The sequence below is a fragment of the Gossypium hirsutum genome, chromosome D12 (assembly GCF_007990345.1).
Source record: "Gossypium hirsutum isolate 1008001.06 chromosome D12, Gossypium_hirsutum_v2.1, whole genome shotgun sequence".
NCBI lineage: Eukaryota > Viridiplantae > Streptophyta > Magnoliopsida > Malvales > Malvaceae > Gossypium > Gossypium hirsutum.
Genome location: NC_053448.1, coordinates 10,236,430 through 10,258,794, shown reverse-complemented (window position 1 = coordinate 10,258,794; position 22,365 = coordinate 10,236,430). Strand labels below are relative to the sequence as shown.

General features: G+C 34.5%; 2 protein-coding genes and 1 pseudogene across 7 annotated transcripts; 2 read left to right on the top strand and 1 right to left on the bottom strand.

The window, feature by feature from the left end:
* Positions 1–894: 894 nt before the first annotated feature.
* LOC107945779 (phosphatidylinositol 4-kinase gamma 5-like) lies at positions 895–4,815 on the top strand (annotated as a pseudogene).
* Positions 4,816–5,559: 744 nt separating this feature from the next.
* On the bottom strand, positions 5,560–9,813 carry LOC107945778 (calcium/calmodulin-regulated receptor-like kinase 2). Of its 4 annotated transcripts, none has more exons than XM_016879904.2 (9): positions 9,511–9,776; positions 9,220–9,292; positions 8,350–8,740; positions 7,976–8,129; positions 7,376–7,502; positions 6,716–6,801; positions 6,559–6,630; positions 6,244–6,447; positions 5,560–6,155 (listed from the first exon to the last, which is right to left on the bottom strand). In XM_016879904.2, the coding sequence occupies exons 3-9, from the start codon at positions 8,673–8,675 to the stop codon at positions 5,874–5,876; spliced, it is 1,251 nt and encodes a 416-aa protein (XP_016735393.1). In that variant the 5' UTR covers positions 8,676–8,740; positions 9,220–9,292; positions 9,511–9,776; the 3' UTR covers positions 5,560–5,873. The 4 variants fall into 4 exon arrangements, with proteins under 4 accessions (XP_016735393.1, XP_040964362.1, XP_016735394.1 ...); XM_041108428.1 differs by having other exon boundaries at positions 9,197–9,292; positions 9,511–9,717; XM_016879905.2 differs by lacking the exon at positions 9,220–9,292 and adding an exon at positions 8,870–9,167 and having other exon boundaries at positions 9,511–9,712.
* An 8,813-nt stretch (positions 9,814–18,626) lies between these two features.
* LOC107945777 (repressor of RNA polymerase III transcription MAF1 homolog) lies at positions 18,627–22,159 on the top strand. 3 transcript variants are annotated; one of them, XM_016879900.2, is made up of 11 exons: positions 18,627–18,749; positions 19,562–19,684; positions 19,870–19,940; positions 20,014–20,063; positions 20,161–20,234; positions 20,318–20,380; positions 20,741–20,828; positions 21,263–21,325; positions 21,395–21,474; positions 21,558–21,629; positions 21,721–22,159. In XM_016879900.2, the coding sequence occupies exons 2-11, from the start codon at positions 19,653–19,655 to the stop codon at positions 21,800–21,802; spliced, it is 675 nt and encodes a 224-aa protein (XP_016735389.2). In that variant the 5' UTR covers positions 18,627–18,749; positions 19,562–19,652; the 3' UTR covers positions 21,803–22,159. The 3 variants fall into 3 exon arrangements, with proteins under 3 accessions (XP_016735389.2, XP_016735390.2, XP_040964361.1); XM_016879901.2 differs by having other exon boundaries at positions 18,641–18,749; positions 19,585–19,684; XM_041108427.1 differs by having other exon boundaries at positions 18,657–18,791; positions 19,585–19,684.
* Positions 22,160–22,365: the final 206 nt, after the last annotated feature.

The window sequence follows — 22,365 nt, the reverse complement described above, 5'->3', positions numbered from 1 at the left end:
AGAATTCTTCTCTCTATTTATTTGCTTGAATTCAATCAACCACTCCCTCTTACTAAGTTAGTTGGTAAGTGGAATTTCCGCAAGACAATTCTTAGAAGCATAATTACAAAGGACTTAATCAATACAGTATTGCTCTCAACCTCAATCTTTAAGTATATCTTATATCATGTAAGAGAAAGACCTTTTAGCACTGCTCATATCTTTATTTGAAAGATTGTGATTGATTTTAGGTTCCATACAAATTCGCCTACTTTTAGAATTTCGAAGTAGACCTTTAATTGCCGCTTACTCTCCAATTACGGTTATAAATCCATCTATATCTTTTTGACAGGCTTTCAAAATTTTTTACTCACCAAAATAAGAATTTATTAATTTAATTATTGGTCGTAAAAAACAAAATTGACCCACGAGATGCTAGCAAAAGCACTTCTCTATTGCTATTATGCCCATCATTAAAAACATGATTTTCAAATGCAAATGCAAATAGCAAATAAAAGAATGAGAATCCATTTGTTGGACTACTATATTATCTTCATTCGTCAAATTAGGTTGGATTTTAATTTTTAAATCGGATATGTAGGGGGATTAAATTAATGTAATTACAAATAAAATATTAAATTTAAAATATGAGTACAAGGTTTGGGGTAGAATTAGACTTTTTTTAATTATTGACAAAAAAGCAAATAAAACACTTACTAATCCTAGGCATCGCCAATCACGCCCGAAACCAACTAATTAACTGCTCCACCCATCTAAGATCCGGCCACGTCACAATTCTATTACATGGCACAAGCTCCACAATCCACGTAGTCCTTACCACCCAATTAACAAATTTGGAAAATTTTATTACTTTTTATTATTTAACCGTTAAAATTCCTTCCGCTTCTCCTGAAAAGAGGCTAAAGATACATCTCAGACAGAAAGCGGGACAGAGAAAAAGGAAAAAAGAAAAAGGCGAAAAGAATAATAAATAATTTTATAAAAAGGGAGACTAATCGGATCATAGCCATTGGTTTAGCTTCTCATCGTTGAATCTCTACCGTTTATTCTCATTAGCGGCGGTAGCTCTTTCTCGATCGCTGCTCCGCCGTCCATTTCTTTATCGCTGGTGAGTCTTTCATCCTCACTTTCCCTATGATTTTTCTAGTTGTTTTTAAAATTATGAAGAATGGAATTGAACTGTTTTTTTCTTTCTGTTTCTTTTTCTCTTGAAATTGAGCTGGTTATTAGCGTATTGAAGAATTAAAAAAATGAAGCAAAGTTTTTTTTTTTGGTTAATATAACGATTTGGTAAATCATATAAACTATCAGGAAAAAATTTTCTTTGAATGAAATGTTGATATTCTCTTTTTTCTTGGAACTTATATCTTGAAAATTATTGAAGATAAAATTTTCCCGTTGTTGATTTTTCTATTTGATTGATACTTTTTTGAAAGCAAAAGTGAACGCAAAAACGCTTTCGGATGGAAAAGCAAACAATATTCTCGATGAATAATTGTCTTAGAAAACCAAAATGAATGTTTTACTCCTAATATAAACTATGGATTGTAATGATAATTTATAGAAATTAATATTATTCTTCGAATTCTGTTTCTTTTCGTTCTAATTCACAGTCCTGGTTTAGCATTTAATTTCTAGCATGGCTACATCTTTGCTCAGTTTTACATAATTAAGTGTATTTATTCAAATTCGATTGGCATCTAAGTTGAGTAAAGGTACGTTTGAGGACGAAACATGTAGCGCTTTTTATAGGTTGGAATGGATAAGCGGTCTGTTATTATATTTTTCCTTTACAGTATTTAGATTTCATGACAAAGGGGTTTTTATTTTAATTTTTAACTTGATAACTATTAGATCAAGTAAGCATGGGTGATATTTCTGTTCTTTAAATCTATTTTATGAGGCAAATTAAGTTTACTTCAGCTTTGGTTCTTTTGGTGTCTTCCATAGACAGTTGTTATTTAAACATAGAATTTACTTCATAAATACTCCAGTAATACGTTTATAGTGTGCTTTTTCTTTTTGGTTCAAAAGACTTTGATTTATTGGTTCTTTCCTCTGATTACCTTACTTGATGTATTTACTCCTTGAAATTTCTTTTTGATCTTTGAAAATGGAATTTTCAGCTTTTACTTCCTTTTTCTTTAAATAAATTGAACCAGTTTCTCTTGTGATTCTTCTAATGATTCTTTTATCTTTCCTTTGGTTAATGAATCAGGTTTTCTTTTGATTCTTTTAATGAATCAGTTTTTCTTGTGATTCTTCTAATGGTTCTTTTATCTTTCCTTCGGTTAATGGTATTGGCTTGCTTCCTCAATGTAGCAGTTTCACTATATTTTATATCTGCTTTTGCTTTACAGAATCGGTTACAATGTAAAACAAAGAGTCACCAAATTGAATTCATCTTGGTGATTATGAACACTTACAACACAAACATTTCCATTCAAGTCTTACCAGCATTTGAGTTTGGCGTCTGCTTGAGAGAAAAGCTCTCTGCTGTCGCCATCTTCACTGCTGGCACTGAACTCTACCAGTTCTCCCCTTCATTTCACATATCTTGATCTGAACTGCTCCATTGTAACTGGATGGCTGTTGCAGCATTTAAGGGACTCTTTAATAGCAAATTTCATGGAAATAAGATGATGGAAAGGAAATCTTCGGGAAGAAGACGTGTATTTGTGCAGACTGAAACTGGCTCTGTTCTTGGTATAGAGTTAGATAGGAGTGACAATGCCCATACTGTGAAAAGGAAACTACAGATTGCTCTTAATGTTCCAATAGAGGAGAGGTCTCTCATATTTGGGGATGTAGTGCTGAAGAATGATCTAAGTACTGTCAGAAATGATTTTCCACTTCTTCTCACGAAAACTTTATGCACAGAAGCTCATCTACACCATGTCTCTCACCTACTGGAAAGGATGTGCAGCAGAGAGATCAGAGTGGTCCCATTGAGATATTAGTATGTTCAGATCACTTTTCCAGGATAAGAAAACTTGTAAGAGAAATTGTGGAAGCAATGAAGTTTGGGATTGATCCCATCCCTGTTTGTGGTGGTCTAGGCGGTGCCTACTATTTTCGAGATTGCCAGGGTGAAAACTGGGCAATTGTTAAACCAACTGATGAAGAACCTTATGCTCCAAACAACCCAAAAGGTTTTATTGGCAAAGCCCTTGGGCAGCCGGGACTGAAACGCTCAGTTCGGGTTGGGGAGACTGGCTTTTGGGGAGGTAGCAGCTTATCTTCTTGATTATGATCACTTTGCCAATGTGCCCTCTACTGCTCTTGTGAAGGTCACACACTCCATTTTTAATGTCAATGGTGAAGTGAATGGAACCAAGCAGCAAGAGCGAAAGGAGTTTAGCAAGATTGCTTCTCTGCAGCAGTTTATCCCTCATGATTTTGATGCCAGTGATTATGGGACTTCAAGCTTTCCAGTTGCTGCTGTACATAAGATAGGGATATTGGATATCCGCATCTTGAACACTGATAGGCATGCTGGAAATCTTCTGGTCAGGAAAATTGATGGAGGAGGAGGACTTGATCAAGTGGAGCTTGTTCCAATTGATCATGGCCTATGCCTTCCAGAAAACCTGGAGGACCCCTACTTTGAGTGGATCCATTGGCCTCAGGCATCAATTCCTTTCTCAGAGGATGAGCTTGAATATATATCTCATCTTGATCCATTTCGAGACTCTGAACTGCTCAGAATGGAGCTTCCAATGATTCGAGAGGCATGTCTTCGTGTCTTGGTTGTTTGCACTATTTTCCTCAAGGAAGCAGCAATTTCTGGTCTGTGTTTAGCTGAGATAGGTGAGATGATGAGTAGGGAGTTTCGAGGCCAGCAGGAGGAGCCAAGTGAACTTGAGTTCATATGTATTGAGGCGAGGAGACTTTTAGAGGAAAGGAATATGCTTTCTGATAACGTGAGAGCTGTCGAGAATGAATTCCAGTTTGAAATTGACTGTGAGGAGGAGTCAGATATAACTTATAATCTAGAAAAGAAATTGGCACCACAGGCTTGTTGGCCACTCGGTGGAAATATCCGGAACCCACTTTCCAAGGTAGAAGAGAATGTAGAGGAATGCACAGAGGAGGATGGGAATATAATACCCCCAAGGTCAGATGAATATGCTTTTACTGCCCAAGAAAAGGCTCCAACTGTTCCAAGACTGTCAATGTCCATGAAAAATGTTAGCATTGGAGACAAGAGTTGGAAGCATGAAAACGTAATGCAGAAAAATGGCTATTTGTCTGGAACGTCATCTGGAAACAGAAGTGTGAATGAACAGTTTGCTGGAAGCACCAGATTTGTGAAACTGGCTGATATGAGTGAAGAGGAGTGGGTACAGTATCTTGAGAATTTCCAGCATTTGGTTTGCCTGGCATTTTCTGATCGTAAATCAGCGAGTGTAGGCCAGAGACAGAGACAGAGGCTTGGAACTTCATGCCAGTTTTGATTTAGTTAATCTTTTCAATGCTAAAGTTAGAAGGTTTGAGGGTTGTTGGAACCAGAAAGCAAAACTGTAGGTTACTTGAAGGTTTTCCTGTTAAGGATGGACATTGACCGGGTTGACGTTACTCTTATTGGAGATAGGGTACTACTTTTAGATCATGAAAGGTGAGGACTACTGTTTACTTTTCTTCGCCTTTTTAACTATCACCATTTCCATTTGCTTTGTGCTTTTTGGTTCTGTTTCTTTTTCCTTTGGTGTCCATATATAAATAATCTGGTTGAACTGCTCTTCATCCCTGAATGTTGAATATAATAAGGAATTTACAAGAAAAATAATGCAACGATATTGCAGATTCAAATTATGTGAAGTTTATTGGGTTTGTCCACCTCCTGTGATTTAAAGTTTTGCAAGTATGTGTTTTATTATGGTTATAGCATATGGGCCAGTATTTCATACCAGTTTATATGATTTGAAGTTTTTAAGTTTTATAGTTGGGCGACTTTTGGATTCTCTTTTGTTATTTTATTTTCTTCAATCAAGATTATAGTATCTCTTATTCCGTCTTTAGAAATTACCATCTTCTTTGCAGGGATTGCTTTCTCGAGTTTCATATATTTTTGGTAATTTGAGATTGGCACCTGCGTGTAAACGTACAATACCATTATCCTATCTCTTACAGCCGTAACTATTTCACCTGATTCTATTAATCACTTTTTGTTGGTGTATATATAGTTGCTTAGAATACACACTAGAAGAATACATGCAACATTTTATCTATAAAACTAAATAAGGATAACTAGAAAGACTCTGAATCCAAATAATCCAACCTAAGCCCCTCCATTTTGCTAACTGCCACCGCTGAGGGCAATCCCTTGTCAAGATCATAAAACCAAAAAGAAAAGAGGGGTAGAAAGGCTTGTGAGATTTTTCAGATGATATTTGCCAGTCAGAGCCCACTACCGAGTATAGAAGATCAAATAATAGTACTTGTGAAGTTTTTTTGTTAATTTTCTATTATTAATTTAATTATTAAAAAATCAAATAAGTTTAAACTGAAATAAAATATTATTATTTTCTAATTTACAGTTTAACATGAAATAAAATATCACAAAAATTTTCAATATATTTAATTATTTTTAACAATATAAGAGTTAAATTAATTTGATCCGATCGAAATGCTAGGTACGTTTACCTTCCTTTGATCACCACTGTATACTACACATGAAGGGATAGAAATGTTTAAACACCCTATTTCTCTGTAACTCTTTCAATTGTATGTTGTAACTATCTTTGCCATCAGTTGCAAAAAGTTTGGACTTTTTTTTCCTAGGGGGGGTGGGGGGCGAAGGGGGTAAAAAGAGAAAATTAGGTGAATTAAAACTGGAACAGAAAAAAGGGGAAGCTGCGGTTCAAATTGATCTAGCTAGCCAATTTGGTCAGCTCAATATGCTGCTCCTGTATCCTGCTCATAATTCGTGAAAAATCCCCTTCAGCCATGGACATCATGTCTTCTTTACCGAGGCGCCTCTGCTTTATCTTCAGTATAGCCGGTGTTACTTCGCCCATTAAAGGCCGCTTTCTAGGTGATTTATGCAAGCATTTATGAGCAATTTTAGCAAGCTGCCTCACTTCTTCGATGTTGCATTTTCCAACCAGTTGCTTATCAAGGATTTCATCGACCCCATCTGGACTCATAGCGGCCTTGTAAAGGAAGTTTATGTTAAGAAAAGATTGATGTATGAATTACTAACAAGCAAGACTTCACTACATAGGGAGAATAGACTCTCACAAGATTAACGTATTCCATTAAGTTCTGGTGCGGATGGATAGCTGTAATTAGCTCAAAGATTATGACGCCAAAACTGTATACATCGCTCTTCATTGTGAACTTGTTTGTGGATATATACTCAGGGTCTATATACCCGTATGTACCTTTAATGCCAGAGTTTCGGCCATCAAAAGCCTCCTCCTTTGACAACCCAAAATCAGCAACCTGGCAAAAGGAACAGTAGTGGAGTCATGCCATTTAGAGTCCATTATAGTTATCTTCATTCAACTAAAAAGAAAGGGTCTGAAAAGTATCAGCCTTTATATGCTTGCGCACCTTGGCTCTCATTGACTGGTCCAATAATATATTAGCTGACTTCAAATCACGATGTATTACCGGAGGGACTGCCTGTCCAAGAATGGGTGATATTCAAGTAAACTAACAAGTTCCAGTAACAATGGTGAAAATCAACTTTGAATCATTTTATCATTACCCCTTCATGAAGATATTCTATGCCATGTGAAACATCAAGAGCAATTTGAAGTCTTTCGTCCCAACTCAGACCCTGCTCCGCCTCACCTGAGTACACGTAGACCAGGTTGGTTATCGTTATTGTTAGGGAATCACAATATTAGCAACACAGTGCCAGTTGGGGTCCAAATAACATTAAAATATCAATGCATTCAAAAGCTTGGTAGCAGGTAACACTTAACAGAATTGAACTTGGTGGAACATGATCACCGTACAACATTAACCATCACAGAAGTGGGCCTATCATTGATAAACACATGGACAAAAGATGCTAGTAGTCCATCAATTTACATAATTTGACATGTCATTGGCACTACTCAAATTCCCCTATCTGGCTCTAACTGCAGACTATTGAATATCCATATAATAAATAGAAGATGGCATTAGCATATAAGTAGTATAGGAATGCTAGAGAAGATGATGGAAATTTTGGCCTATATTACAGGTTAAAACAGGAAAGGATAGTAACTGCAAGTCAGACCAGCGACCATGGTTCTAGGTTACAAGCCACTGGGAAGTAACATTATGATTTTACATAAACAGGTATGTTCTAGCACAACACACATCTACAATTGAAAATATAAGATGAGAGGTGCAACAAAGAAGTGGTTTCCAAGCTTACCATATAGTATGGTTGCCAAGCTTCCATTGCTCATGAACTCATAAATTAACATGTATTGCCCTTTATCCACGCAATATCCTATCAAGTTCACAAGATTCCGATGATGCAGCCTTCCTAGTAGACAAACCTGAAAACAAAATGGTTTAATAGTTAAAATGCTTTAGTAACCAATAGCAAATTAATATAAAATATTTTCAGAAGGAACTTCATTTCCCCCCCTTCGAGGAATAGAATTGCAACCTCAGCAGCTGTCTTGAGAGAATTATTGATGAATAGTAAAAGATAAATAAGATATCAGAATGTAGGTTGCGCCTACCTTGATAGAATTAAGAACCATAGTCCATTTTAACCTACCTGTACAGGCTACTGAAAGATAATCCGACATCCATTAATGGATCTTTGCTCTAAATACTTTGATATAGAACAAAATAAAAAATTTATCTTTCATAATTTTATTTCAATTGATAGAAACCAGTTCCTCATATAGTCAGATTAATCCAGGCAATACCATAAGAAGGAAAAAGAAAAAAGAAACAGCTGGAAATCAACCTATCCCCTGATTAACGGGAGGCCTCGTTTTGAATGGTTAGTGCTGCTTACCTCTGTGTGGAACTCTTTCTCCCCCTGATGAGAACCAGAAGCAAGCACCTTTATGGCAGCTACGCCACCAGTAGGCATTGTAGCTTTATAGACAGGACCAAATGATCCTTCTCCTAAAATAGTTGTAAAATTTTGTGTAGCTTTCTGGACATCCCTGTAAAGCATAATGAATAAGATAAACGCATTGCTTATTTCACAAATAAACATTGAACATTAATCATTTAGCTTTATTTAGAAAGAGAGATAAACTGAAATTTTCATATCGATTTTTATCATTATAGGAAATGTGAATTTGGTAAGCCTCTAAACATGAATTGCTTTAATATTATTCCACTTAAGTATAATGCCTATACTCAAACTAGAAATGAACTTACTTATAGGAATACTTTGGCAAACCAGAAGCAGAAGCAAACCGATCTTTACTATGAAGACTCCACCAAGAACTCGGAGAACTTTTCTGATGATATTCTGGTGCCTGAACAGCTATAGAATTCGAGAGAGATGCACTGAAGTCGGTGCTTGTATTAAAGCCATTTGTTCTTATTGGAAGAACTGTAACACTACGTTCATTTGAACCTCTTTTCAGTTTTGCATGCCTTCTGTACCACCTTATTCCGAAAAATACCAGTGAAGCTATCAATATACCAATGGCCAAGCCAACAGAGATGCCAAGGACAACTAAGTCACCACTATGACCCATGTTTTGGTCTCTTTAAGCACTCAGGCAATGAGAACATCTTGCAGTGCACAAATTAAGTAGGCTCGCTGCATGAGATGAGTCTATTCAAATTAGAAAGCCTTTGATAGCCCATTCTCTTGAAGGCAGGCAGAGAGCAAGCTTACAGCAAAAAACAAAAAAGGGGGAGGGGTGGAATGATGAACAAAAAATCATACCATGTAACATAATAAAGTAAAACTCGAAAGTGAAAATTTGTTGTTTAATAGGAACTTTCACCAGCTCTCTAAAAACGGGAGAATTGCAAGAAACCATACAATCAAGCAAGCTCCCATTTTTACCTCCAAAAACCAATTATGAGGTAATAGAAAGACTTGAAATTGTATATCATTAGTTGCAAAAATTAGTGAGGCACCCAGGCTAAGTTTCCATTGCTATAAGATCAATTCAACTCTTCTGCTATGTAGTTTCTTGAGAGTTGAAACAATCAGTCAAACAGTTTTCAACTATCAGCCCCTACAAAAAAGAACATCTAAAGAATAAACCTTTAATCCAAAGTCTCACTTGCCTCCACAATCTTTGGGTTTTCACATATGACATTGCCAAATCATTCCCCCTATTTTTTGACAGACCCAATTTTTCTGAAGAAAAGTACATAAATCAGAATAAAAAAATAGATCATGAAAACCTTCATATATCAAATTTCTTTTATATATAATCAAAAACCCAAAGGTAATGAATGATAAAGAAAAAAGATCAAAACAAACCCAAGAGCAAAAGGCAGCCACCAAAAAAGAAAAAGAGAAGATATTTTAAAGCAAAGATATGAAAATTAGCAAAATTGTACATGAACCCATACCTAATAAAAAGATGATCAGTAAGTGAAAAGGCAAAACATGATAATTCCTTGCCACGGCTTTTGATAATTTGATGGTCCTTTGATTAGTAAAGACTCCAGAGTTGACATAACAAAACAAGAAAACACGAAAAACTGAAGTTGAAAAGAGAAAGAGTCTCGGTTGGAGGCTTTCAAGTTGCAACTTATGAAAATGGAATTTCCATTAAAGGGATGATAGGCCAATATTATATTAAAAAATAAATAAATCAAACTGACTGTTTAGCCGGTAAAAATAGGCTTCATTCAGTGCTTGGTGATAATTCCGACTTTTACGATGTTCCAATTTGCGTTTTATTAAAGTAAAATACAACTCATTAAAATATTGGAAAATTTTTATATAAATGAGGGTAAATTCAAAAATAGTCACTTTTGTTTGCTTAAGATTATATTTTGGTCATTATATTTGAAATGTTACATTTTAGTCACTTACGTTATCGTTTTGTTACAAAATGGTCACTCTATCGTTAAATTTCGTTACCTCCCTTACGACTATCCTACGTGGCAATCCAAATGAGTTTTAAATGCCAACTTAGATGTTTAATTGTTGGGATGAAAATAGGTTTTTAATTAAATAAATTTAATTTGGATTGCCACATAGGACATCCAAGTTGACATTTAAAACCCATTTGGAGTATCACGGAGGACCATCGTTAGAGAGGTAACAGAGCTTAACGGTAGAGTGACCACTTCATAACAAAATAATAATATAAGTGATTAAAACGTAACATTTCAAACATAAGCGACTAAAATGTAATCTGAAGCAAACAAAAGTGGCTATTCTTAAAATTTACCCTTTAAATTATTAGATTATTAATTTTTTTAAAAAAGTTTAGCTAGTAAGTTACAAGCAACGATTTAATGATTAATATGATAGATTTGTACCCGCCAACAAGGAGAATAACGTACCTTAGATCCAAATCGTAGATTCGTGAATTTTAAAGAAGTTTCATGAAAATAAAACTAAATTGTAATAGGAAAGGGGAATAAGAGTTTTTTATTAATGTAGGTGGGGTGAATATAGAGAATGCCAAACAATAGAAAATTTAATAGCTCAATTATTTAAAAGAAAATTTTTAAATAATTTAATGAAAATTTTGTAACTTTTAAAAGTTATATGAACAGAATATAAATTTATTAATAGTTTAATGACATTGAATTTAGGGTGGGTTTGGATGAGCGGTGCGTTTACAAAATAGCAGTGGTAGTGAGATTAAATACTATAGCAATACTGTAGTGTGAAACAAAAAAATAAGTTAAACACACCGCACAACACCGCATCGCACCCTACTGCTCATTCAAACCCACCCTTAGTTTACCAATAAAAATATTTAATTGGGATGCTTTGTACTTTCGTCATATTTGTCGTCTGTTTTTTTATTTTATTGAGTGGGATGAGCGTATGAGACGTATTCTAAGGCATAGAAATTTCAGATGTATGCTATTTTATGTTCTTTTAGTTTACATAAATTATGAATATTTTGTTATCAAAACAATATTGGGAGAGGATGGAAATTCATTACGTTTCAACCTATACAAGAGTTTTAATAATTATTTCGGTAAACTATTAAAATAATCACTTTTGTTTGCTTCAGGTTACATTTTAGTTACTTATGTTTGAAATGTTACATTTTAGACACTTATGTTATCGCATTGTAACATTTTAGTCATTGAACCATTAATTGTTGTCAATGGTGTAACAGTAAGCTAATGTGCCACGTTGAATCATCATTTCAAACAAAAAAATTTAGGTTAAATTCTACAATTGGTCCCTATATTTTTTTATTTTGAGCAATTTATTTTTTTTCTTTTATGTTTTTTTAACTTTCATTTTTTTTCACTCTCTTATACTTCTTCCTCTGTTTTCCTCCCTTCTTATTTCTTTTAACGTAGTTTTTCTATATTTTTTATTTGTTAAAACTAGTCCCCAAGCTCGACTCACTCGAAAAAATTAAATTGTTCAAAAAAATAGAAGTATAGGGACTAGTTTTAACAAATGGAAAATATAGAAAAACTACGTTAAAAGAAATGAAGAAGGGAGGAAAACAGAGGGAGAAGCAGAAGAGAATGGAAAAAAAAGGAAAGTTAAAAAAACATAGAAGAAAAAAATAAATTGCTCAAAACGAAAAAATATGGGGACCAATCGTATAAATTAACCTAATTTTTTTATTTGAAATGATGATTTAACGTGTCACGTCAACTTACTATTACACCGTTAACGGCAATTAATAGCTCGGTCACTAAAATGTTACAACGCGATAACGCAAGTGACTAAAACGTAACATTTCAAACATATGTGACTAAAATGTAACCTAAGATAAACAAAAGTGACTATTTTGATAGTTAACCCTAACTATTATTACAAATACTTTTTTTTAAAAATACTACAAATAAGTTATGAGGAAAATGGTTAATGAAATATTTTCCCATTTTTTAATTCTATAAATAAGGTTAAATATTGGATTTATCATGTGTTATTATTATTATTATTATCTAAATAGAACACTAATTATCCTTAAAATATTATTTGTGGATTTAAAATCTTCACCTATATTATGTCAAATATATTTTTTAAATAAAAATAAAAAAGACTTCAACAAATATATACAGAACAAATTGGAATTATTAAAATTTAATTTTATTTTCTATAAATTTTAAAAAAAATTATTATTAGGTTCCTAAGGTGGGCACGTTGAAAGCTTGGCACACAAGGGGTCACAACTGGATGAAACTCTTCAAGTTAATGATGTGATGGATGGGAATGGTAATTGGGATTGGCCTATTTGAAGAGTTTACTCCCTGATCACATTGTCTTACAAATAACCGCAGTAGTTCCACCCTTGATGAATGTTGGTTCTGATCGTCTTGCATAGAAATAGATGACTAAAGGAGTAATTTCTTCGTCTGAAATTTATAAAGGACTCCATTAGTTTGACTTGGGTGTCAGCGCAAATATTTGGATGTTGATATGGAAAGCAAATGGCCTCAAAGGGTTAGAATGTTCTCATGGACATTGTGGCAAGGGAGAATTTTGATTAATGATGAAAGGGTAATGAGACACATGATGAATGACAGTAGCCGTGAGAGACGTAGCCATGTGGGTGAATCAGGGATCCATGCTTTACGTGATTGAACTTTCTCTAAGGCGGTGTGGGCATCGATAGTGCCGTACCATAATCAGGTACAATTTTTCTCCTTATCACTTCAAGACTAGTTGCTATGGAATCTGCAAAATATAGAAGGTTATGGATATCATGATATTGAGTGGCAAATGTTTTTCCCAATAATTTGTTGGTTATTATGGAATAATAGGAACATGTATTTGTTTTCGACAGGCCATAGTTGTGTTCAGGAAATTGTGGATACAGGCATAAGTTAGACAAGAAGTTACATGCTATTGAATACGAAAAGTTTGCATGCAAACCTTATGGTGACAACCAAACAGTGGGTAGGCCCTAATAGAGGATGAGTTAAGCTTAACACAGATGGAGTTGTGTTGTAAAATGGCTTATTTGCAGCCATTGGGGGAGTGTTTAGTGATGCTGACGCAAAATGGTTAGGTAGATTTTTTATGCAATTAGGTAATGATTCAATTTTTAAGATAGAAGCAAGAGCCATACTCAAAAGTCTACTATTATCGTGGGGAAAGGGTTATTAACAGTTGGAAGTTGTGATGATGCATTATTAGTAGAGTTAATCTTAGCTGGTTGTGTTGCAGATAGTAACTTAGTGGAACTACGTCTTGTTCATCGTTTGTTAAATCAAAACTGGAAGGCCCTTATTTCTCATATTTCGAGATCCCAAAATACTATTGTTGATCATAAGGCCAAGTGTATGGCGACAACTTTCACGGAAATCCAATGGTTTGGAGAATCCCCGCAATTAGCTCGAAGCTTAGTTGATGAGGATTATGTTACCGCTTTGAGAATCTAGTGTAATATTTGGTTTTTGCTTTAGGCTATCTTTATCTACCAAAAATTTTTATTATTATACTTCAAATAGGGAATATGTTACCCACAAGACACAACTGAACTTATTAAAATTCGAAATGCTAACTCAAACATGTTACTTAAACTTGGAAATACATTATATTTAAGCTATTAACTGAGTTGGTATCACGAGTCAATCAGGCATTAAATTTTCTATATGTTAAGTTATATTATTATGAGAATGTTTTTACTTTTTTTTGTATAAAATTAATAAAAACTTAACGAAAACTTATCTCTTGACGGATAAATGAGGTAGCTACCTTATACTTTCAGAGGTTGTTCACGACAAATGGGATTGGGGATCTTTCCTATCTCTTGACGGGCATCAAGAATAATATTTCGAAAGATATCAATAGAGAGTTAACGAAAACTTATTCAGCAGAAGAAGTGTTCGCGGCTTTAAAAGGGTTGGGACCTACAAAAGTGCCAGGACATGATGGCTTTCCAGCAATTTTCTTTCAGCAATTTTGGCATATTGTCGGTAAGGAAACAAGTAAATTTTATTTGGAAGTCTTAAATAATGGTAGAAGTATTGGCAAGCTAAATCGTACAGATATAGTGTTAATTCTAAAAATCCCAAGTCCTACTAGCATTGTTAATTTTAGACCCATCAGTTTGTGTTCGGTTATCTATAAGATGGTTACAAAAACAATTGTAAATCGTCTTCAAGGAGTAATTGGAAGATGTATTGATGCGGCTCAGAGTGCATTTGTTCCGGGAAGGTTAACAACCGACAATGTGTTAATAGCTTATGAGATCTTGCATACTTTTAGACATAAGCATATGGGGAAAAAAGGCACATGGCAGTTAAGCTCGACATGAACAAAGCCTATGATAGGGTTGAATGGGGATATTTGAAAGAAGTAATGCTACGTTTGGGGTTCGCAACTGAATGGGTAGAGTTGGTTATGCAGTGCATTACCTCAACGTCCTATGCAGTAAATATTAATGGGGAAAGTGGCAGAATTTTTAGACCAACTAGAGGTTTGCGGCAGGGAGATCCACTGAGTCCTTTTTTATTTTTGATATGTAGTGAAGGATTATCATCCTTGATGAGAACGGCGTCACAAGCGGGGTTGATAAAGGGTGCAAAGACCAGTAGAAGAAGCCCGTAAATCTCACATTTACTTTTTGCAGATGATTGCATTCTTTTTGGGGAAGTGTCAGAGAAGGGGACAAGGGAGATAAAAGAAATTTTGCAAGAATATGAGAAGTGCTCTGGGCAATGTGTTAATTTTAATAAATCTAACATATTCTTTAGCACAAATACTTCAGAAAAGAAGAAAGACGAAGTTTCGACGATACTGGGGGTAAGGATTTCAATCAATATGGAGCGTTATTTGGGGCTTCCGAGTGTTGTTGGTAGACGTAAGAAAGAATACTTTCAACATTTAAAAGAGAAGATTTCGATTAGACTTGATGGGTGGAGTACTAGAATGTTGTCCCAAGGAGGGAAGGAAGTCTTTATTAAAGCAGTTTTGCAGGCCATCCCAACTTACGCCATGTCGTGTTTTTTTACTACTGAAGACTATGTGTGGAGATATTGAAAATGTTTTTGCTAAATTTTGGTGGCAGAAAGTGCATGGTGAAAGGGGTATTCATTGGTGTCAATGGAAGTATTTATGTCGGTCTAAAAAAAAGGGGGGTTTGGGCTTTAGAAATATGACTAAATTTAATATATCATTATTAGCCAAACAAGGATGGAGAATTTGGAAAAATCCAAACTCCTTAGTAGCACAAGTTTTAAAAGCAAAATATTTTCCAAATGTTGACTTCTTAAATTCACAGTTAGGGAACAATGTTTCGTACACATGTAAAAGCATTTGGGCTTCTAAGGGTGTGTTAACGAAGGGAGTATGCTGGAAGGTAGGCAACAGTAAGAACATCTCAGTAAGTAGTGATTATTGGATTCCAGATTTATCGCTTGGCAGATTATCAGATTTAAATTTGAATTTGAATGACAAGAGAGTTGCGGAATTTATTGATCATAGCAGCAGAACATGGAAGAAGGACTTAATAGAAGCTACCTTTCCGGAGAATGTTGCCGAGAAGATTCTGAGTATTCCGTTGTCGGAGGTACCTCATGAAGGTTTCCAAGTCTGGCGTGCTGAGGCGTCGGGCGAGTTTACAGTGCGCAGTGCCTATAAACTATTACAAGGTACTGAAGATAATCCTAGAGCTTTTGCTTTTCAAGATGACTATAAGGACTTCTACAATAAATTATGGCTACTGGATATACCTTCCAAGATTAAAATTACAGTGTGGAAGATCTCGTGGAATTTTCTAGCTACACGAGTTAATCTGGTATTTAAAAAGCTAACAAATACAATAGCGTGCCCCCAGTGTGGCTTAGGACCAGAGAATATGGATCACCTTTTCCGGGAGTGTCCTGTTTCAGAATCAGTATGGAGAGAGTTATCATATCATCAGTGTTTACAGGATAATCAGATGGATTTCTCTCAGTGGCTAACCTGGTTTTTTTCGTAGAGCTCGACTTCCCAATGTAGGATATTTTGTTGTGCATTATGGGTTATCTTGGGAGATAGAAATGCTAGGGTTCATAAGAAAGGGGGAAAATCTGGAAAAAAAACAGGGAGATATGTTCAAAGCTACGTAACAGAGTTAAACGAGATTGATAAGAGTAGACCAAAAGCCCCCATAACTGTCAAAAAATGGAGAAAGCCACATAACCGGATGGTTAAGATCAACTTTGATGCAGCATATGATGATAGACAAAATAGATCGGCAGTGGGAATAGTAGCCAGAGATAGAGAGGGTTCAGTCCTCCTTTCATGTTCAGAGATCCATCATCGAATAACTTCAGTTTTTGCGGTGGAGGCAGTAGCATATCGGAAAGCTCTCCAAATAGGCATTGGCATGAAATGGGAAAGTATTATTATAGAAGGAGACTCATTATCAATAATAAGAAAATGCAAGGAAAAGAACCCAGATAAATCTTGGGTAAGTGCATATATCTATGATATTCATCAGTTAAGGCTAAAATTTAAAGAGTGTAGTTTCGAATATGTCCCAAGATCAGCGAATAGTCTTGCGCATATCCTTGCAAAGGAAAAATTGAAAAGAAATGAAGGAGTTTACCTGGTTGGGAGGGTCCCTGAAGATGCGGAAGTTCAAGCGGCATGTGAAAGGGTGAGAGAACCCGATTGAACCATAAAGGGGAAGAAGTGGAAGGAGGGGAGTCTGAGTCTTGAAGAAGGAAAGGAAGATTTGAAATGAAAGGAAGGTAAAGGATTTGACGCTGATTGGGCAAGTAGAACGGCAACATTTAGGGTGTGTTTGGATGGGCGGTGCGTTTACTTGCGGTTAGTGTAAAAACAGTGGTAGCAGTGAGATTAGATACTGTAGCGATACTGTAGCATGAGATAAAAAGTAAGCTAAATGCACCGCACCGCACCCAATCACCCATCCAAACCCACCCTTAATCTGCTTCAGATTTTAGTTTCCCTCTTTTACGTTTTTCTAGGAGAGTAGTTTTATTTTGTTATTTTTATTATTCAAGTTTTTAGGATGGACAAGTTTATAACTGGTGTCCTCTTTATTTTTTAAACAATTGCTTGTGTAAGTGTGATTTTAATATAAGCCCAATCTGAAGTTTATTTCAAAAACAAAAAAAAACCTTATACAAAGTGAGATTTGAATCTAGGACATAAACAAATTTTAAACATTGAACTTTATCGTTTTAGCTAGAGTTTTACTTTTTTTATATAATTTTTTAATAAATATATTTATTATCTAACTATTTTTCATCCATCATAAGTGTGTCATAATCCAAGATTAGATAAATTATATCATAGAACCTTCTCACCATATAGGATATAGCCCAACCAATAAATAAATTCTCATTTGCTAGCTTAGTGATATACCCTCAAGGCTTTGCATCTCAATTCCATATATTGAATAATTCATTTTGTTTTCATAGTATCATAAGGCGCCTAGGACTCTTAATTTGTAATGAAAATGTTCTTTTACATGCTTTTTATATGTCCAACTCTTGTTATCCATCATATTATACGCCCACAGGATTTTAGATTTTGATTTCAACTATCAAGCATATTGATCTATTTTTTATAATATTATTCTCATATAAATTTCATATTCAAGTACATGTATCTATAAAACACTACGTATTTTAACCGCATTACATTAATGTTTTAGCCCTTATTAACCAGACATGGACTAAAAGACGGATACGTGGATTATTCCATTATCAAACCAATATACACTCACAGGCATTCAATGTTCAGGAGCTAATGATGCGTTTCCACAAACACCCAGTGTTCAAGAGAAATTATTGATACGCTCTCACGGACACCCAGTGCTCTAGAGAATTAGGGGTGTTCAAATTTCAATTAAAATCAGATTAACCGACCAAACCGGTTTAATTTGATTAATCGATCAATTAACTAATCTAATTCGGTTGGAGGTCGATTAATGATCTTTTGGAAGTTCAGTTATCGGTTAATTCGGTTCAAAAATTGAGTACTTAACCGAATTAACCAAACTTAATAATTAATAATACAAATTATATGTAATTTTAATTTGATTAATTCGGTCAAATGAACATTATCAATTTATTTATTTTATATATTTTATACTTGTTTTAACCAAAAAACAAAAAATTTGGTTAATTTGGTTAACCGACCGAATTAACTGAAATATTTCGGTTCGATTAAATTTTTTGATTCGTTAATCATTAAAGGATTAAAAGGTTCGATTATTTCAATTAATATAGTTTATGAAAAATATTTTCTACAAAAATATAAGTAAATAAAATTACTTTTATGTTTAAATATTAAAAAAAAATCGGAACGCGAGAAAATATTCTTAGTAAGTATATAAATCCAGCCTCCAAACTCGTTGAAGTTGATAATAATATAGTCAAACAAGTATTATGAGAAATATATATCTAGCCCCCTAACTTCTGCAAGAATCACAAATTAATCCTGCCGTCAACGTCGAAAGACGGAGGGACCAAGATGAATATTGAAAAACTTGTAATAATTTTATGCCATGAATATACTACTTTGCATTATGGCCTTGTAAAAAATATATATTTACGAATAAATAAATAAACAAATAAAAAAATCAGCCACGTTTTTTTTCATTCTAATTATTTCTGATTTTGACGAGATTTCACTTTTCAGAACTTCCCCTTTTCTTCTAACTGTTAAAAGCCGGCGAACAGAAACTACGGTAAGCTTTCCGTTTCTTCTCTGACATCGAACTGAGCCAAGGGTATATTCCCTTTTCTGTTGTTGTGATTTGATTTTATCATTTAATTAGAAACTTCTTTTACTTTTTGTAATTTGATTTTACATTTGCAATTTCCTTTTGATTCAGTTCATGTGAAATTGTCTGAAGTTTGTGGTTGGATTTCAAATCCGTTCAGTTTTGCGGTTATACTTTCATTTTTGTTGATTTTTGGACTAAAACTAATGAAAATCACTAAATTGGTCAATTACATTAACAAATTGTTCCATGAAATATTCTAATCCTGTTAATTTTTTTATTTATAAATCAATGAAATGGAATGTGCAGTAGCAAAATTCCATATTTAAATATAGTGAAAGTATAAATTTGACTCTAATCCGAAGTACCAAATTCCACAATGATGAACAGTTTCAAATCAGTAAGCCTTGGCAAGCAATTTTTTGTATTAGACTTTATACTTGATGCATGGGATGGAATTTAAATATGGATTTGGGAAATGGAATAATGGGATTTCTTTTTTCAATGTTTAAATCTTCAATAATGGCATAATGGGATTAAAGATAGAGATGAGACAAAAATTATTCTGGGAAGTGACAAAATTGAGGGCTATATTAGTGTGGGTGTGCTTTTGTTTCAGAAATGAAGATTTTTTTTTTTTTTTGAAATTCTATTTCTAGTTTTATAATTTTGTTTGGCCATTTGAGTTTGGCTTACTTTGATATATGAATCCAGCTTCTGGCCCTAACGCATTTTGATTTGATTGCATCATTGTACTGATAGTTTCTACATTCTAGTCTTCTTTTTTTTTTGTCTGCAGGACCTTCAAGTTTTGGCATCATTGACAGCAAATTCCAGTAATCTGTCTGAAGTCTGAACGTATTCAGTATGAAGTTCTTAGAATACACTCCGCTTGACCGGTAATTTTCAATTATGCGTCTGAGCATATTCTGTGTGAAGTTCTTAAGAGTATACTCTGCGTGACTGGTAATTGTCAATTATTAGAAAATGGAATGGTAACAAATTTTCCTCGCCCTTCTTAGATTCATGATCTTTGTCTGCCTTTTGATTTAAAGTCTGACTTAATTAGTATCTTATTTTCTAGAATAAATGATTTCTTGAGTGAATTAAACCTCGGTGAGCGTACCATCAAAGGAAGACTTGAAGCATACTCTTGTAAGTTCAACTACATAAGTTGTCCCAAACATTTGGAGATGTTGGTTCAAACTCAATTTTTTCATGCTTCTAGGCAAACACACAGGAACAGATAAAAAACTCTCTCTCAGTTTGGAGAATGAGGTTTGAGAACATTCAACATATCATGTTTTTGGCTCCATTTTCTTTAGAATTTTATTATTATTAGGATTGAGGGTTTCTGATGCTTGTTTCATATCAGATCCTTGACTATCTGGGGAAATCCTCAGATACTGACTCCTCCTCACCAGTTGAATTCCTGTTGAGTAGATCAAGGTTGTAAATATTATATTCAGTTTTAGGTAGTTTGATTTATGTTCGTTCATGACTTTTGACCAGATTTTTATTGTGCATTTCAGTCGGAAGACATTGATTTATCTGGTGCTTACCCTCTATCACATGTATCCTGATTATGACTTCAGGTATCTCTGTATATGTTTCATCAGCACATTTTCATTTCAAAGAGAGTTTAAAAGGAGGATTATGGGGTAATGCCACTGTCAGCTTATTTGGCGACTTGACAACCCACTATATAATCCTCTTTTTATTGCAATGGGAGTGTTGTCAAAAGGTTTTGACAGACAGTTCAGCATACTGTCGCTCTTGGAGGAGCTGAGAGTTCAATTCTCTCCATTTCCCAAATCTAATTCTTCTAGTTATCTGGGTTTGATTGTGTCTGATTCAAGTCTTATTTGTTCTATTGAATGCTTTATACTGACATTCATGTGTGTCTTATATGGTTCTCTTATATTATGATATTGCATGTGCTGATGTGGTTCCAGTGCAGTTAAAGCACACCAGTTCTTAACAGAGGAAAGCTGGGATACCTTTAAACAGATTTTTGATACCAACATGCTTGAAGCGTCAAAGGTATTGGCATAAGTATTCATTTATTCTCTTGACATTGGATATCAAAAGATTATTGGGCACATTTGTGAGAGAAGGAATATGCATTTCCTCTAATATTAACTTGCAGTTACTCTTGTTGCACTCTCCTATCTCCTGTTCTTGTGGTATTTATGCTGGTCATGAATATAACTTCAGTGATTTTAGTCTAGAATTTGCATGTTCATCAGTTTTTTTGGGAGTTAATCAGACTCATGAAACTTTGGGCCAATGGTGTGTTGTGTTCATGTCATTCGGGGTGAAAGAGATGGATTTGGGGGAAGATGCCGATGCTGTTGATGGTGATTTGTAGTATGTGAGAAGAGCGATAACTAGTATTCATTCAATTGTGGTATGTTTTATCCTTAAATAAGTCACTGTGCCTGGCATTTAAGTTTCCTGCTTCACATCATTGACAGGAATGGATCGAGGCATATGGGGGCAGTTCACTCCTCGAAACGATTTATAAGGCTCTAGATGAGGTGAGTGTAAGTTCGAAATGACTAAATGCAAGTCTCAGCAGATGGTAATTTAAATACCTGGTTATGCAGGTTGTGAAACTCTCGGAGTGCGAAATTTATAGTTATAATCCAGACTCTGATGCAGATCCCTTTCTGGAGAAAGGAGCAATGTAAGTGTGTATTATACTAATACTTTAGTGAGTAGTCAGTGGGCCATAATTGTTCAGTAACTGTTGTGGAGTTATATTTTCAGATGGTCATTCAGTTTCTTCTTCTACAATAGGAAACTAAAGCGTGTAGTGAGTTTAAGCTTTTGCTGCTTAAGGTGGGTCTAATTGTGTTCTGTGATATTTATAGTTATGTACAAGCTTCCATGATTATCTTTAAGCCTCATTACCATATATTGTCTCTCGCAGTAACTTGGTGGCTGATGGTTTTGCTGCTGACAACTTGTGTTACGAGGAAGATGGTGAAATATTTGATAACATGGATATATGATCACTTACCTACTGCTTGTACAATGTGTCAATACCTTTTGACATCAGTCTGCACTTAGTTATGTTCTGTAGCATATTTTCTACTTTGCTGTGTATATGTAGTTTATGTTACCCAGACTCAGATGCGTTCTACCTGAATATGTTGTCTTTTAAGTGTTTTCTTATGTTTGGAGGATTACTGGTAGAACAGGACCAATGTCGGGCGTGGTATTTTAAGAAAATAAAGAATCCCAAGCAACATAGCATGTAATGCTATGTAATGTGAGTCAAATTTGAGTTTAGGTAGGTGAAGTTGTGGAAGACATTTCTTACATACTCCTCGCTCCTGTGTTAGATATGATAAATCTTTTTTTCCAAAATTTGGAACAGTAGCTGATTTTTTTTTAATTTTTATTTTATATATTGTTGATGTTTCATGTGCTTAACAAAAATCCATCAATAAACTTCAAATAAAATTGTTGTTGACTTTTAGCAAGAGGACGAGGGTTAAGCGCATTTATTCTTCTATTTAAGGGTGAAAAGGAGTTATGAGTAATTTTAAATATTGTATATAAAAAAAAGATA